We start from the raw sequence: 17,648 nt of genomic DNA on the forward strand, positions 1-17,648 counted from the left end.
TATAAAGGATTTTGGAAACTGTAGAGCCAGTGACCATACCAGACATTCGATAGGAGAGATTTCATTGTGTCTATAATTTTGCTTACCTACTTACTGCTATGAATACTTGCTGACAGGACCTGTAGTTGACAGCACCTAGATAGCAGATTTTATGGCTTTTAATGGTGGTCAAAGCTTTCTACAAGGAGCAACTGGTAGCTGGGAATTGGCAAAGACCTCTCCATTGTATCAATCTTACTTCAGAGTCAGAAAGTTAAAATTCTACTCCAGAAATCTTAACTCATAATCCAATGGAGCACTGAGTAAGTAAGTACTGTATTTGTCAAGGTAGCTCAAAGCACTTTGTAATAATATTCAGGCATTTTACTACATTTAATGGTGATATATAAACACAAATAATTATTGATACATGAATAGATTTTTGCAGGCAAGACTTAAAACTGTTTTGTAAATGGTTAAAAATCACAACACCAGGTTATAGTTCCACAGGTTTATTTGGAAGCATTAGTTTTTGGACCGCTGCTTCTTTATGAGGTGGTCATCACAACCACCTGATGAAGGAGCAGTGCTCCGAAAGCTGGTGCTTCCAAATAAACCTGTTGGACTATAACCTGGTGTTGTGTGATTTTTAACTTTGTACACCCCAATCCAACACCAGCACCTCCAAATCTTGTAAATGAGTTGTACAGTGCTCTGTCTTTCCTGCTCCCACCAGTTGACTCCCAGACTCCATCTGTGGGTGACATGGTGCCACAGTGGTTTAGCACTGCTGCCTTGGTGTGCCAGGGACCTGGGTTTGGTCCTAGTTTTGTGCAACTGTGTAGAGTTTACACATTCTCCAGGTGTCTGTGTCGCTATCCTCTAGGTGCTCCAATTTCCTCCCACAATCCAAAGATTTTCAGGTTAGGTGGATTGGCCATCATAAATATAGGGTTATGGGTATTGGCTGGGAGGCTGGGTCTGGGTGGAGTGCTCTTTGGAGGGTTGGTATAGGATTTGATGGGCTGAATGACCTCTTTTTGCACTGTATGGATTCATATATACATAGGCTCTTACCTATTCAGTGTTTCCCCTGTAATTGGAATCATAGAGTCATCGAGATGTACAGTACGGAAACAGACCCTCCAATCCAACTCTTCCATGCCGACCAGATGTCCCGTTTGCCATCATTTGGCCCATATATTCATCTAGATGCCCTTTAAATGTTTAATTCTACCAGCTTCCACCACTTCCTCTGGCAGCTTATTCCACACATGCACCATCCACTGCATGAAAAAAGTTGCCCCTTAGGTCCCTTTAAAATCTTTCTCCTTTCACCTTAAACATTTGCCCTCTAGCTTAGGACTCCCCTGCCCTGGAAAAAAAAACCTTGTTTATTCACCCAATCCATTCCCCTCATGATTTTATAAACTTCTATAAGGTTACCCCTCAGCATCCGACACTCCAGGGAAAGTATCTCCAGCTTATTCAGCCTCTCCCTGTAGCTCAAAATTCTTAGGGCCCACTAATTCTCTCAAGAATCCTCCACTTTATGCACATTTTAAAATTCACTCATGGTGTATTTCTGCAATGCATCTTGTATTTAGTACGCACTGCCGCTTTTGGTGGTAAAGGAGGAAGTGAATGTTTGTGGGTGGGCATTGACCCCCAGTCGATTCCCATTTACCCAACTAACTGCTGGCTTGCTCTTGTAAGCCGTATCACTCCCTTCTGTGGAGGAGGTCTCCGGATCTTCCTCACTTCATCTGGGGTTGGTTAGCTCAATTGGCTCGATAGCTGGTTTGTAACGTGGGAGAAAGTGAGGACTTTAGATGCTGGAGATCTCCAGCTGGTTTGTAATGCAGAGCGATTGGGGGTTCAATTTCTGCGCCGGTAGAAGTTAACACAAAAGAACCTTAGTCTCAGGCTGTCCCTTCGCCTGAAGTGTGCATGTTAAACCACCACCAGTCGTCTCTCTTGTTTTATGAGAGAGCAGCCCTGTGATTCTGTAGGGTTATGGAGATGTACCTATTCTTCAATGTGACATTGCAGCAGTGGGCGGTGCCTCTGATTGTGTGGTGGACGGGCGCACTGTCTGTGGGGGTGTGTAAGGCGTGGCTCGGTCCCACCCCTCCCCTCTGGTAGGCTGTTCCAGTTGTTCCCGGCTACTCGGACAGGTGGAGCAATCGTTGGATTCGTGGCTGCGAGAGCGGGAGCAATGAACCGCTTCCGAACCTCGAAATACAAGAACACGGTACCGCGGCTTCCGGGTCGGGCGGTAGGTATCGGGGAAGGGAACAATTACCCCATTGGAGGGTAAGAGGGAGGGTACAGGGGGTAGAGCTGTTCCGCTATCGGGCTGTGGGGGCCGTACTCCGCCCTCGGGTTCCATCTCTCCTTCCCTACCTCCCTCCAGACCATGTCCCTCCCCGGGTGTTGCAGGTACGGACTCTCCCGGGACCTGGCCCTGTTACCCTTGAGATGCAGTTGCTGCGGAAGCCATCGCTTCCTGTGAGGAAGTTGCAATGAGCGAGCCCCGAATGCTTTACTACAAATTCTATTCCGGGTTGCCATAGGAGCAGCAACAGCAAAGAGAATTCCTGCCTCCTCACTCCTTGCATTTCTGTAGTGCCTTTCTCATTTTTCAGGATGTGCTTCAGGATTGCAGGGAAAAAGTGAGGACTGCAGACGTTGCAAATCAGAAATCAAAAAGTGTGGTGTTGGAAAAGCACAGCAGGTCAGGCAGCATCTGAGGAGGAGAGTCGACGTTTCGTGCATAAGCCACACTTTTTGACTTCTGAAATGTAGTCAGTGTTGCAAAGTAAGTAACGAGACAGCCAATTTATGCATAGCAAGATCTCACAAGCAATGACCAGATTTCTAGATAATGTATTTTTGTATTGCTAAGTGTATAATCAATTTGGCGAGCTATGAGAAGACTTGTAGCTCAGGTTGAGGTTCTGGATGTAGGTTTGCTTGCTGAGCAGGAAGGTTTGTTTTCATAATTATTGTTTGTATAATCAATATTAGCTTAAATGTGGAAGTGTGCAGGGGGAATCTTTATCTACATGAGAGGGCAGATAGGGATCCAGGTTCAATGTGTCAGCTAGAAGATTGAGTACTGGCCTATTTAACAAATCATAGAGTCATACAGCATGAAACAGACCCTTTGGTCCAACTCTTCCATGCTGACCAGCTACTTGAAATTAATCTAGTCCTATTTGCTAGCCTTTGGCCAATATCCCACTAAATCCTTTCTATTCATACAAATGTTATAATTGTACCACTGTCCACCTCTGGCAGCTCATTCCATACACACACTACTCTTAGTGTGAAGTTGTCCCTTTAAAACCCTTTTAAATCTTTCCCCTCTTCTTAAGCCTATGCCCTATAATTTTGGATTCCCCTACCCTGGAAAAAAGACCTTTGGTTATTCGCTTTATCTATGTTCATAATTTTATAAACTTCTATAAGGTGACCCTTCAGCCTCTGACACTCGGGGAAAAATAGTCTCAGCCTATTCAGCCTCTCCCGATACCTCAAGCCCTCCAATCGCAGCAATATTCTTGTAGATCTTTTCTGCACCCTTTTAAGTTTAACAACACTTTTTCCTATAGCGGGGAGACCAGATTGAATGCAGTATTCCAAAAGTGGCAGAACCAATGTCCTGTACAGTCGCAACATGATTTCCCAACTCCTATACTCAATTCATTGACCAATAAAGGCAGGTATACCAAATGTCACCTTCACTAATCTGTCTACCTGCAACTCCATCTTCGAGGAACTATGAACCTGCACCCCAAGGTCTCTTTGATCAGCAACATTCCCCAGGACTTTATCATTAAGTGTATAAGTCCTGCCCCGATTTGGTTTACCAAAATGCAACACTTCATATTTATATAATTAAACTCCATCTACCACTCCCCTGCCCGTCTGAGCAAGGTCCTTCTATAAGGTCTGTGATAACCTTCACTGTTCAAGCCCTTCACCATGGGCAGCATGGTGGCTCAGTGGTTAGCACTGCTGCCTCTCAGCACCAGGAACCCGGGTTTGATTCCGGCCTCGGGTGACTGATTGTGTGGAGTTTGCACATTCTCCCTGTGTCTGCGTGGATTTCCTCTGGCTGCTCCGGTTTCCTCCCAGAATCCGTAGATGTGCAGGTTAGGTGAATTGGCCATGCTAAATTGCCCATAGTGTTAGGTGAAGGGGTAAATGTAGGGGAATGGGTCCGGGTAGGTTGCGCTTCGGCGGGTCGGCGTGGACTTGTTGGGCCAAAGGGCCTGTTTCCACACTAAGTGATCTAAAAAAAAGGGCAGTGGTGGAGGGTTGTCACCAGCAGTGTGCAGCAAGGATCGGTGCACTACTTTTTGGCATTTATATACATGATTTGGATGAGAATATAGGAGGAATAGTTAGTAAATTTGCAGAGGATTTAGATTAGATTAGATTAAAATTAGATTAGATTAGATTAGATTCCCTACAGTATAGAAGCAGGGAACAGCCCAACAAGTCCACACTGACCCTCTGAAGAGTAACCCATCCAGACCCATTCCCCTTTCCTATATTTACATTTTTTTTGTGATTGTGGGAGGAAACCAGAGCACCCGGAGGAAACCCAAGCAGACACGGGGAGAATGTGCAAATTCCACACAGTCGCCTGAGGCGGGAATTGAACCCGGGTCTCTGGCACTGTGAGGCAGCAGTGCTAACCATTGTGCCACCATGCCGCCCTTTGTCTCCTATCTTCAAGCTAATTTTGTTTTCAAATTGCTAGCTCTCCCTGGGTTCTATGTGATCTAACCTTACTAACCAGTCTACCTGTGGAACCTTGTTGAGTACCTTATTGAAGAACATATCTATATGCTGGGTGTAGACATGGTTAAAATGCTTCACAAGATCTTTGATACATTGGTTGAAGTGTTTTGAATACTGTCCTCTTTATCAGAGCAGTCATTCTGTGCAAGCAGTGCATATTTAGAAGAGGAAGTGCTGGTTCAGGATTTAATGTTTGGATTTTGTTCTGTTCTGTTTGTTAAAATTCCCTAAAGGTTGGCATTTTAAATGGTGAGCAAGGCTTCATTATGTGAAATCTCACCATTTCTCATGGTTATATTGAATGAAGTGTGAAAGTGCTGACAATTTGATGAGTAAGCCAGTTTGGTGGAGAAGGGAAGGACCTGCACCTTTGTTTTGCTGCTTCGACTTTTTCACCATTTTGAAAATTGTTTGTTATTGTATAGGGGAGAAACTAACTGTTTGAGTATCAGGCCAGTGGTTAAGATCTGTTCTATTCCTAAGGTTTTAAGTAGTACATAGACTCGTGGAAATAGTAAAATATGTAAAATAAACTTGAACACATTATTTTAGTTAATTAAACATTAAGGATGGAAGGGCAGATAATGTGTCATGGCTGCAGCATGTGGGAGCTTCTGAATGCTAGTATGATCTAGCCGAGACATGTCTGCAGTGATGCAGCTGGAACAGCTTCAGTTCATTTATGCTGGAGGATAAACTACAGATATTGTGACATATCAGGAAGGTATATTGTCACATGGCCATTTTGTACCAGGAAGTGGTCACAACCGTTCAGATAGAGAAAGGAGTGTGAGACTGTAAATGAGGCAGAAGTGTCAGCGCATTAAGTGTTTGCAACAAGTTTAAGGTTCTTTCTGTTTGATTGAATGAGCTGAAGGACCATGGCACTGTGATAGAGGAAAATAAGCATGTGGGGACAGTAAAAAGTAGTGGATAGTATAGTGAGAGAGAATAGACACTGTTATAGAGTCATAGAGATGTACAGCACAGAAACAGACCCTTTGGTCCAAGTCATCTATGCCGACCAGTTATCCCAAACCCAATCTAGTCCCATGTGTCAGCACCTGGCCCATATCCCTCCAAACCTTTCCTACTCATATACCCATCCAGATGCCTTTTAAATGTTGCAATTGTACCAGCCTCCACCACTTCCTCTGGCAACTCAATCCATACACGTACCACCCTCTGCATGAAAACGTTGCTCCTTAGGCCTCTTTTATATCTTTCCTCTCTCACCCTAACTGTGTAGCTGAAAGCATGATGCCAATAGACTATGTTGCCTACCTGGTGGCAAGATTTAGGATGTTTGTTCAGGATTCAGAAGGGGAAGGGTTGATTTGTTGTGGTCCTTGTAAGTACTAGTGACATAGGTACGAGGAAAGATGCTTTGCTTAGACAGATATGAGGAGCAGACATCACACTGAATAGCAGAAACCTAATGGTAATAATCTCTCATTATGTGAGCCATGTACAAATTGGCAGAAGACACGACTAATGAATATGACATGAAAGATAATATAGGGAAAGTGAGTTTTGGTTCATGGAGCACTGATATCAGTATTTGAGAACATGGGCTATATTGTTGGGATGATCTGCACCTGAATTGTGCCTTGACCAGTGCTCTAGCAAATCTTTTAACAAGGGAAGTGGAGAGGGCTTTAAACTAAGTAGTGGAGGTGGTACAAAAATAACAGAAAGACAAACCTTAAAGGCTCTATAGCATTCATAATAGTCATACAGGAAGTTTACTGGGTTTATACCAAGAATGAGTAGACTGTATTATAGGATAGATTGATCGAATGGGCTTATTTTTTAGTGGTGTGGAAGATTGAGGGGTGACTTGTTTGAAGTATTTAAGATCCTGAGGGTCATAGAGACATAGAGATGTACGGCATGGAAACAGACCCTTCGGTCCAACCTGTCCATGCCGACCAGATATCCCAGCCCAATCTAGTCCCACCTGCCAGCACCCGGCCCATATCCCTCCAAACCCTTCCTATTCATATACCCATCCAAATGCCTCTTAAATGTTGCAATTGTACCGGCCTCCACCACATCCTCTGGCAGCTCATTCCATACACGTACCACTCTCCGCGTGAAAAAGTTGCCCCTTAGGTCTCTTTTATATCTTTCCCCTCTCACCCTAAACCTATGCCCTCTAGTTCTGGACTTCCCGACCCCAGGGAAAAGACTTTGCCTATTTATCCTATCCATGCCCCTCATAATTTTGTAAACCTCTATAAGGTCACCCCTCAGCCTCAAGTGGATGTAGAATGGATGTGTTCTTCTATGGGTAGATCCGGAACTAGTGGGGCTGTTTCAAAGTTAGGGGGTCACCCTTTTAGGAATGAGATGAGAAGTTTTTTCCACTTTGCAAATGAGAGAGTTTGGAACCCTCTACCTCACAAGGTGTTATAGGCAGGATCATCGAGTAATTTTAAAGCAGTAGGTTGATTTTCTTGCCAACAAGAATTCAAGGTTTTGAAGGTTTGATGAGACTTAGAATTTGAGACACAAACAAAGCAACCAGGATCTTATTGAATAATGAAGCAGGCATGAGGGGCTGAATGGTCTGCTCTGCTCCTAATTTTATGTTAGAGTGTATATTGGCGAATTCCACAAAAAAAGTGGGAGGCACGGTGGCTCAGTGGTTAGCACTGCTGCCTCACAGCACCAGGGACCGGAGTTCAATTCCCACCTCCCCGTGTCTGTGTGGGTTTCCTCTGGGTGCTCCCATTTCCTCCCACAGTTCAAAGATGTGCAGATTAGGTGAATTGGACATGCTAAATTGCCCGTAGTGTTAGGTGGATTAGATAGGGGTAAATAAAGGGGGTGGGTTTCTCTTCGGAGGGTCAGTGTGGACTTGTTGGGCTGAAGGGCCTGTTTCCACACTGTAGGTACCTAATATTTTAACTGCTGTCAATGTAACATTTCTGCAAGTTCAGTATTAGTCCTTTGGGATATAGGGCAGTTTTAGACCACAGAGATTAAGTTCTGTTCTGCAAGTAATCAGAAAATGGGCCTGGGAGAAATAAACAAAGTACAGTTTTATTTTTTAATTGATATTTGCTGAACATGAAAGCAACCTTTTGCCTTTAATTTCTTTGAGACAAGATGATATTGCATAAATTAACTGTAGAGAATATCTTTAAGGGCAAATGTTCATGAGTCAAGCCAGTACAGAGTGCAGAAAGCAGTTTTGATGATGTGGTCCGTTAACTGGTGACTAAACAATGATTATGATATTGAATTGGAACTGGTCCAATCAAACGTTTGCAAGCACATGATTTGGCCCCTCCCATTGCAGCCTTCCTATTCAGCAATTTGCATTTACGTTAGTAAGGAGTTAGCATTTTATCTGTCAGTTTACTGCAGGAAATTTCTAAGTTGTTATTGGTTTCTAGTTCTGTTCTTATCTTCATTTTATGACTTGTTGGTTAAGTACTTTTAAAAATGTGATGCCTTGCACAGGACACCTTTATCATTCACATCCCTCCTGGCTTAGATTCAAGGGATCAGTTGTAATTAGTGGGTACAAGTCTTGCAGTAGATTTGGAAATGAATGTTTGTTTTCAGCTGGGGACTTTGGGAGAGAAGGAAATTATAATGTTTTCTTACAAGTATCTATTTTCTTACAAGTATCTATTTACAAGCTAAGTTGCTCAGTCAACAATCAATTTTGAATCGTATTGTTCTGAGCAATAATTGTTACAAATGCAGAATTTTATGAACAGTCAAGCTTTAAGTTGGCTCCTTTTTAATTCAAAGTGAAATAGGTTAGCTTGGAGAAAGGCATGTGACCTTATACTAAGTCTGTCCAGAGCCAAAGTTGTGATCTCTGGTCGCCATAAATTAGATTCCCCACCAAGTTCACACCAACCTTCCGTAGAGTAACCCACCCAGACCTATTTCCCTCTGACTAATGCACCATACACTATGTGCAACTTAGCATGGCCAATTCATTTGGCATGCACATCTTTGAACTATGGGAGGAAACCAGAGGACCCAGAGGAAACCCATGCAGACACGGGGAGAATATGCAAACTCCACACAGACAGTTGCCTGAGGCTGGAATCGAATCCGGGTCCTTGGTGCTGTGAGGTAGCAGTGCTAAACACTGAGCCACCATGCCGCCCATAGGATCTAGGGTTGAGATTAAATGTTTTGAAAGTGATGTACAGGTTTTAGCATCTTGACACAAAGGAGGCAGCTGTCCAAAATGTGTACAACCTGTTTAAGTCAGTCAGTCGGAGAGATTTGAGGAAGAAGACCTACATAGGTGCTGCTAGGCCAGGCAGAAGAAATAGGCTGTAATCTTGTATTAATTGCCAAGCAAGGTGTTGGTGAGGACTGGTTTCGAAATCAAAGAAAAGATTCGTATGGAGGGTTAAAGACCACGGAATTACCAGATGGTGCCTTGCTGCTTACATTCTGGTTGACTCTTAAATCCTCTCTGAAATAGCATAGCAAACCATTCAGTTGTTTGAAACTGTTACAGTCAAAAAGAAACTCAGTTGGAAGAACCATCATATATTGACTTAGAAACTGAAAACTACAGTGTCACTCTTAAAAGTTCTTAAGAATTGGGAGAGCTGTTCCACAGACTAAATCAAGGAACAGTCTCTTGTAATCATACTCGTACTGAATCATACCTTGCAGCCAATATTACTGATACTATCGTCACTATTCCTCTGTGTACTATGCCACTGATGATACAGACCCACCAGAAGTGATGGTTCAATGGAATGCAGTGAGGAGGAAGTTACCCTAAAAGTCCACAACGTTAACTTCAGGCTCTTGAAAGTTTGTGGCATTGGGTCAAATCTGAATAAGAAAACTTCCTAGTACCCACAACATTGCCCCTTCGGCTGTTGGAATAGTATCCATGTTGAACACTGTGTTCAAATAGCGACCAGAATAGGTGAGTGGCAAAAATCATTCAGTAATCACAGCACGAGTTTGAGGTGGCAATAGAATATCGAAATACAGTTCTTCCAGGAGTCCCTTTATACACAGTTCTTAAATAAATTAAAATTCCATTAGTATGATGTTACAATTTTTTTATCTATAGTACACAACGGTTTGAGTGGCGTCTGTCTCTTTGGCTACGTAGAACAGTCCATCTTCTGTAGTTACACCGGCACCACTCCCCATCTTTCCTCCGCTACATTGATGACTGCATTGGTGCCACCTCGTACTCCCGCGAGGAGGTTGAGCAATTCATCAACTTCACCAACACATTCCACCCCGATCTTAAATTCACCTGGACCATCTCTGACACCTCCCTCTCCATCTCCATTAATGACGACCGACTTGCCACTGACCTTTTTTTTCAAACCCACCGACTCCCCACAGCTACCTGGATTATACCTCTTCCTACCCTACCTCCTGCAAAAATGCCATCCCGTATTCCCAATTCCTTCACCTCTGCCGTATCTGCTTCCAGGAGGACCAGCTCCACCACCGAACACACTAGATGGCCTCCTTTAGAGACCGCAGTTTCCCTTCCCACATGGTTAAAGATGCCCTCCAATGCATCTCATCCATGTCCTGCCCTTCCGCCCTCAAACCCCACCCCTTCAACCGTAACAAGGACAGAACCCCCCTGGTGCTCACCTTCCGCCCTTCCAACCTTCGCATAAACCACATCATCTGACATTTCCACAACCTCCTACAAGGGATATAGTTACCTCCCCACCCATCTCCGCTTTCCGCAAAGACTGTTCCCTCTGTGACTCCCTGGTCAGGTCCACGCCCCCCCCCCCCAACAACCCACCCTCCCCTGCCATCGCAGAAATTGCAAAACCTGAGCCCGCACCACCTCCCTCATTTCTATCCAAGGCCCCAAAGGAGCCTTCCACATCCATCAAAGCTTCGCCTGCACATCCACCAACATCATTTATTGTATCTGTTGCTCCCGATGCGGTCTCCTCTACATTGGGGAGACTGGACACCTCCTAGCAGAGCGCTTTAGGGAACATCTCCGGGACACCCGCACCAATCAACCAAACCGCCCCGTGGCCCAACATTTCAACTCCCCCTCCCACTCTGCTGAGGGCATGCAGGTCTTGGGCCTCCTCCACCGCCTCTCCCTCACCACCCGACGCCTGGAGGAAGAACGCCTCATCTTCTGCCTCAGAACACTTCAACCCCATGGCATCAATGTTCACCAGTTTCCTCATTTCCCCTTCCCCTCACCCCAGCTCCAGCCTTCCAGCTCAGCACCACCATCATGACCTGTCCTACCTGCCTATCTTCCTTTCCACCTATCCACTCCAACCTCCTCTCTGACCTATCACCTCCATCCCCACCCCCATTCACTTATTGTACTCTATGCTATTTTCTCCCCATCCCCACCCCCCTCTCATTTATCTCTTCACTCTGCTGGCACCCTGCCTCTATTCCTGATGATGGGCTTTTGCCAGAAATGTCGATTTTCCTGCTCCTCAGATGCTGCCTGACCTGTGCTTTTCCAGCACCACTCTAATCTAGACTCTGGTTTCCACCATCTGGAGTCCTTGTTTTTACCTCTGAGTGGCTTCTGTCAGGGGAGACGAGATCGGTTAAAATGTGCTAAATTTAGCACATGGGATTAAAGGTGTCTGTCTGGTTTGCTTGCATAATTAAGAAGTTTTAATCCTTTTGTCTTTTAAATTAGTAAATGTTAGTAAAAATACTTGACCTATATGCTGTAAATAGGTTAGAAATTGTGCTGTACTTAATAAAGGATATTAAACTGATTACTGTAGCTGGGTTGTGAGATTTATTTGTAATTTACAGGTATGAGTTTCATTCATGCAATTTCATGGAAGCACTGTTTTGTCAATTAGTTTCTTAAAGGGATGATGTCCCAGCTAAAAGGTATTTAACAGGTACTTACTAATTGGGGAAACTGGTTGGTAAGGGCTGATTAATATTATGTTTCATGGAGACTTGATGGGGCTGGTATTGTTCTTTATGCTACACTTATTCAGAGGTAAACATTACTTGTTGCAAGAGCTGATAACGTGTGAAATGTAGTAATGGGTTTGAAAGGGTTGTTTTAAATTTGGATAGTAAAATGTACTACAGAACCGCGGTTTTATGAATGACTGAAACAGTGTTGTGGTAAATAACGGGTTAGTAAAGGGTTATGAATGAATGAATGAACAGTAATCTGATATTCATGTTAAAAATCACACAACACCAGGTTTTAGTCCAACACATTTATTGGAGGCACTAGCTTTCATCAGGTGGTTGTGGAGTATGCCTGATGAAGGAGCAGCATTCCAAAAGCTAGCGCTTCCAAATAAACCTGTTGGATTATAGTCTGGTGTTGTGATTTTTAACTTTGTACACCCCAGTTCAAGACCTGCATCTCCAAATACGGTATTAATGAATATAGTGAGCTGGTGAGTGAGTTACTAAAGATACCATATAACACAATATCTCAATACCAACTGAATGAAGCATTGAAGCTAGCAAAGATAGTGTACTCTGCATCAATGAGCTTCCTCCTCCTCAATGTCAGAAGTGGAGTTGTTTGCAGATTGTGTAATATGCACTTGTGACTTCTGATACTGGAACAATGTATGTGTGACTTCTGAGATACTGGAACAATGTATGTCCATTTGCAGCAAGGCCTGGATATTTTTCAGGTTGGGCAAGTAACATCTTTAAAGACTTAACAACAATCTAGGTTTGTTCAATGTATCATTTCAGTTGCATGACACTGTAATCTATTGCTATAAAATATGGTCCTGCTCCAGAACCACCTGATGAAGGAGCAGTGGTCTGAAAGCTAGTGTTCCAAATAAACCTGTTGGACTATAGCCTGGTGTTGTGTGATTTTTAACTTCATCGAAACAAGTGAGGGTAAAGTATTAGCATGGGTTGAGGATTGGTTGACTAACAGGAAGCAAAGAGTGGGGATAAATGAGTGCTCTTTTGGCTGGCAATCAGTAACGAGTGGTACGCCTCAGGGATCAGTGTTGGGACTGCAATTATTCACAATTTATATAGATGCTTTGGCATTGGGGATGACGTATAGTGTGTCAAAGTTTGTAGATGACACTAAGATGAGTGGTAGGGCAAAGTGTGCAGAGTACTTGAAACTTTGCAGAGGAACATAGATACATTGAGTGAGTGCGGAAAGGTCTGGTAGGTGGAATGCAATGTTAATAAATGTGAAGTCATCCATTTTGGTAGGAGTAACAGTAAAAAGGCTTATTACTTGAATGCCAAAACGTTGCAGCATGCTGCTACGCAGAGGAACCTGGGAATTCCCTTGTGCATGAATCACAGGGGGTTGGTCTGCAGATACAATGGGTAGTTAGGAAGGCAAATGGAATTTTGTCCTTCATTGCTAAAGGGATTGAGTTTAAAAGCAGGAAAATTATGTTGCAGCTGTACAGTGTGCTGGTAGGCCACACCTGGAATACTGTGTGGTTTTGGTCTCCTTATTTGAGAAAGGATGTACTTGCACTAGAGGGGGCATAGAGGAGGTTCACTAGGTTGGTTCTGGAGTTGAAATGGTTGACTTATGAGTAGACTGGGATTATATTCATTGGAATTCAGAAGAATGAGTGGGGATCTTATAGGAACATATAAAATTATGAAGGGGATAGATAAGTAGACAGGATGTTTCCACTGGCAGGTGCAACTAGGACAAGAAGGAATTACCTCAAAGTAAGGGGAAGCAGATTTAGGATTGAATTGAGAAGGGACTTCTTCACCCAGAGGGTTGTAAATCTATGGAATTCCCTGTCCAGTGAAATAGTTGACACTACTTCAGTAAACATTTTTAAAGTTAAGTTTTTTTTTGAACAATAGTGTTATGAAGTTGAAGACATGTACTGTACCTTTGAGAGAGTGAATGCTGTTTGCACTGAGAACCGGCTGGCACCTGTCCTGTGACTGACTAGCAGTCTCAGTATGTACTGAAAAATTGAAAATATGTAACATTGGGCTGTGAACCAAATACCTGAGTTTTGGTAGCTCTGTTGGCAACCATTTGAATTTAACAAATCAGTTTAAATTATGCCCCAGTTACTAAAGCCTAATTGATTTTGAATTTACTGTTTTGTCAACATCAAAGCATTGTGATAATCCAATGTTTGGAGTATAAAGATGCAGGCATTTTAGCCAGAGAGAGAGAGACCAACTGCCTTTGCCAGAGTAACTGCCAGCAACACACTGTCCATCAAAGGGTACCTATTTCATATGAAATATCTTTGCAGTAAAAGACCAAAGACAACCCAGGGAAATCTATAGCCAGAGGAAGACAGACAATGACAATGACAGCAATTGTGTGGTTTTGAACTTAACTTGATGTAGTTTTAATATAGATTTTTTATCAGAACAGCATATTGTTTATAGAGTAGGAGGTAGATATCAAACATTTTTGAGAAAGAAGTCTTAGCATTGTAAATAGTTGTTTAATGTTCATTTTTAGATTTAAAGGATAAATTGATATTTGTTTTCTTTAAATAGTGGAATTTGGAAGTTCTCTGTCACTCATACTTGAACAGATTACGTAGCAATGTGAGCTTTTCTGGGTGTTTGGGTTAATTAGCAGAAGGGTTCACTGCCTTGTCATGACAAAAGTAATTAAGAGATACGGTGAGACTGCGTTAAATGGAGCTGACTCCTTGAAAAGATCAGTGATGTCCTATTGAATGGTGGAGCAGCCTCGAAGGGCCAGATGGCTGCCTCCTGCTCCTAGTTTTTATGTTCCTAAGTTCGCATCATGTCCCCAAGGCATTCAATGGCATAACCATCACTGAATCCATCACTTTTGAGATTCCTGTTGTTACTATTCATCAGAAACTGATGTGAATTGGACGAGTTGTATAAATACTTTGTTTACAGGAACAAGCCAGAGGTTGGGAATTCTGCAATGATTAGTGATTCCTGACTACCCAAAGCCTGCCCATCACCTACCAAGCACAGTTCAGGACTGTAATGGAATGTTCTCCACTTGGCTGAATAGGTGTAACTCCAACAGCACTCAAAAGCTTGACACCATCCAGGACAAAGCAGTCTATTCAATTGGTACCTGTTATTTGGTTGAACAGCTGGATTAGCTGGGTTGCCTGGAGACAAAGAAAAATTCAAATTCTGCCAGTCAGTTTAAATTATGTTCCAAAATACCAAACTCTGATCAAGAGTTGGATTGGATAAGATTAGGGATTTTATCAGACGAGTATTGTGGTGGGGAAGGTAAAAGATAGGTTAGAGAAAGGAGTTGTAAATTGTTGTTAATTAATTATTCTTTATTAGACTTTTTAAAAAGTTATTCATTTTTTCTTTAACTAGTGACTTTTGGGATAGTTCTTGGTCTCTCGAATTTTCAGATTACAGAACGGGGTGAATCTTTTCTGTGTGTCAGGTTTAAATTCGCAGAGATGTTTTCCCCAGGTTGGAACTGTTTGAGGGCTTTCATCCAAGATTTGAACTGGCTTTGACAGATTTGAATAGATTTGGGGATACAAAAAAATCCCAGCAGATTTAAACACTTGCAGTTTAGTGTCTTGGATCTTTTAAAAAAAACGTAGGTGCGATATTTTTTTGAACTTCAGTGACTTGTGGTTGATTAAATTAAAAATGAGAGAAATTGCTCTTAAAATTGCTAAAGAGGTTCTGGAGGTGAAGGTGATTCTCAAATTTGCCAAGGAAGTTTAGAATGAAAGAAAAAGGTCATACTTTTAGAATTAGCAATTAAGTTAGATTTGGGTTTAACTAAGGACAAAAGTAAAGCTGAAGTTGTAAGGGAATTATTCAGACAGTTAGGTGTGTCAGAGAAACAGGCTTTTGTTGAACTTGAAAGAATTAAACTTTAGTAATTTTGATGGGTGTGGGCCTTAAATATAGATAAGATCTTTGAGGCTCTGAGAGATTAGTTCAAAAACTCACTTCCGAGATGGTAAGAATTCATGTGGAGAACAGAAAGTTCAGGAAGTGAGAAGGGCAGCAGAATTAGCAGATGAATACGTTTTGGTGCATTCCAGCCTGTGAGGGATAGAAGTTGGGAGAAGGGGCGATCCTACGCTACGAAACAAAGAATAGAGAACACTGGTAAGATTTTATCACAAGCTAAGAAAGCTCAAGAGGGTGGACAGGAGGTGAAAGACCTCTGGTGTTTTCACTGTAATGGAGTAGGACACACAGTTACATTGCCGATAGTTTCAGAAGGGCACTGGGAAAAGGTGTTTTCATTGCCAGAAGGTTGGATAGCACTTGTCACTAAAGAAAGGCACTGTGGGGAAAGATGTGGTAAAAGAAGCTAAGCCAGTGGCCTTAGTGAAGGTAGTAAAGGAGACCCCAAGAAGAGCAGAGGAGCTGAAGGAGAGCGTACAGCCTAGGCAAGGGCTGGGTATGGAGTAGGTACCTGACCTCTCCAAAGAATTTGCTTCTGTGGGTAAAGTTTACTCAGAAAGAACAGGGGGAGAAAGACCAGAAGTTATAATTTTGAGAGATACAGGATCTAACCAGTTGCTGAATGTGAGTGTTGAGCGAATATGCACTCTTTCTGATCTGTTACCTGAGAGTGTGGTAATCTGTGGGATAGATGGACAGAATTTTAGCATTCCCCTATGAAAGATCAGGTTGGAGTGCCAACTCAAGACTTGGAAATGATTTGGCAGGATCCAATGTGGGAGTGACACCCCTTGTATGGAGATACCCAAGGAAGACCAAGAAACTGAGCATTTAAAACAGTTAATTGACTGAGCAATTAATACCTTGGTATTTTCCCAGACTCTGTAGTAACCAGATCCCACTATCATAAGTCACAGCACAAAGTGAAAAGTAAAGAGAATGATGAAGTAGTTGAGGTTCAGTTAGCGGATCCCTGTTTGACGTAATGGTGCAGGAAAAACCTGAACAGGCAGATGGTCAGACAGAAGTGTTTCGTAAGGAAAGGCTAAAAGTCTTGCAACAGATAAAAGATATATATGTGGATACTTACTCTGAAAAGGAGGCAGAGAATATTCTGCAGGTTTATTATCTGAAAAATAGAATCATAAGACGGAAAAGGAGACCACAGCAGGTTAGTGCAGAAGAAACTTATGCCAAAGTGCACGAGATTATGTTGCCAATAGCGTATAGACCAGGAAATGTTACAGTAGCAGATGAACTATCTTTAGGAGGTCACTTAGGTGTACGAAAGACTCAGGCTAAGGTACAAAAACATTTTTACTGGCCTGGAGTGCACAAAGACGGTTAACTTTTGCCGTATGTGTCATACATGCCAAATGTAGTAAGCCACAGGTGGTAATAAAACCAGCAAGTTTGTTGCCAATTCCCAGATTTGAAGAACCTTTCACGTGGGTAATAATTGATTGTGTAGGACCCCTCCTGAGAACTAAGTGGGAATCAATACTTATTAAACATAATGGACGAGTCTACCAAATTCCCAGAGGCAATTCCATTACGGAGTATCAAGGCAAAAGGGTAGTAAAGGAGTTAATAGTTTTCTTCACATGATATGGGCTACCCAGAGAGATTCAGTCAGACCAAGGGTCAAATTTTACAGCTACGCTGTTTAAGGAGGCTATGAATAGCTTAGGTATACCGCACTTTAAATCCAGTGTGTATCATCCTGAATCCCAGAGAGCTTTAGAAAGGTGGCATCATGAAGCCCATGTTGAGAACATACTGTCAGGATTACCCGAATTATTGGGATAAAGGTATCCCATTCGTATTGTTTGCCATTAGAGATGCCCCAAACAAATCTTCTCAGTTCACTCCCTTCGAGTTAATATTCGGGCATGAAGTGAGAAGGACTTTAAAATTAATTAAAGAAAAATTGACAGGACCAAAGTGGGAGATTTCACACTTAGTCTCCTATACCTCACCTCCTATACATAATCTAA

General features: G+C 42.6%; 1 protein-coding gene across 2 annotated transcripts in view; it reads left to right on the plus strand.

The window, feature by feature from the left end:
• coro7 (coronin 7) overlaps positions 1-17,648 on the plus strand; it is a 168,978-nt gene that overhangs the window by 403 nt on the left and 150,927 nt on the right. The window contains exon 1 of one of the 2 annotated variants that reach the window (XM_072559697.1): positions 2,110-2,257. The exons of the other annotated variant lie outside the window; for it this stretch is intronic. Within the exon in view, the coding sequence (XP_072415798.1) occupies positions 2,198-2,257 (60 nt within the window). The 5' untranslated portion in view covers positions 2,110-2,197. Of the gene's footprint in view, positions 1-2,109; positions 2,258-17,648 lie in introns of those variants that run through there. 2 annotated transcript variants of the gene reach the window in all.

The sequence above is a fragment of the Chiloscyllium punctatum genome, chromosome 40, assembly GCF_047496795.1.
Source record: "Chiloscyllium punctatum isolate Juve2018m chromosome 40, sChiPun1.3, whole genome shotgun sequence".
In the NCBI taxonomy this organism is placed as follows: domain Eukaryota; kingdom Metazoa; phylum Chordata; class Chondrichthyes; order Orectolobiformes; family Hemiscylliidae; genus Chiloscyllium; species Chiloscyllium punctatum.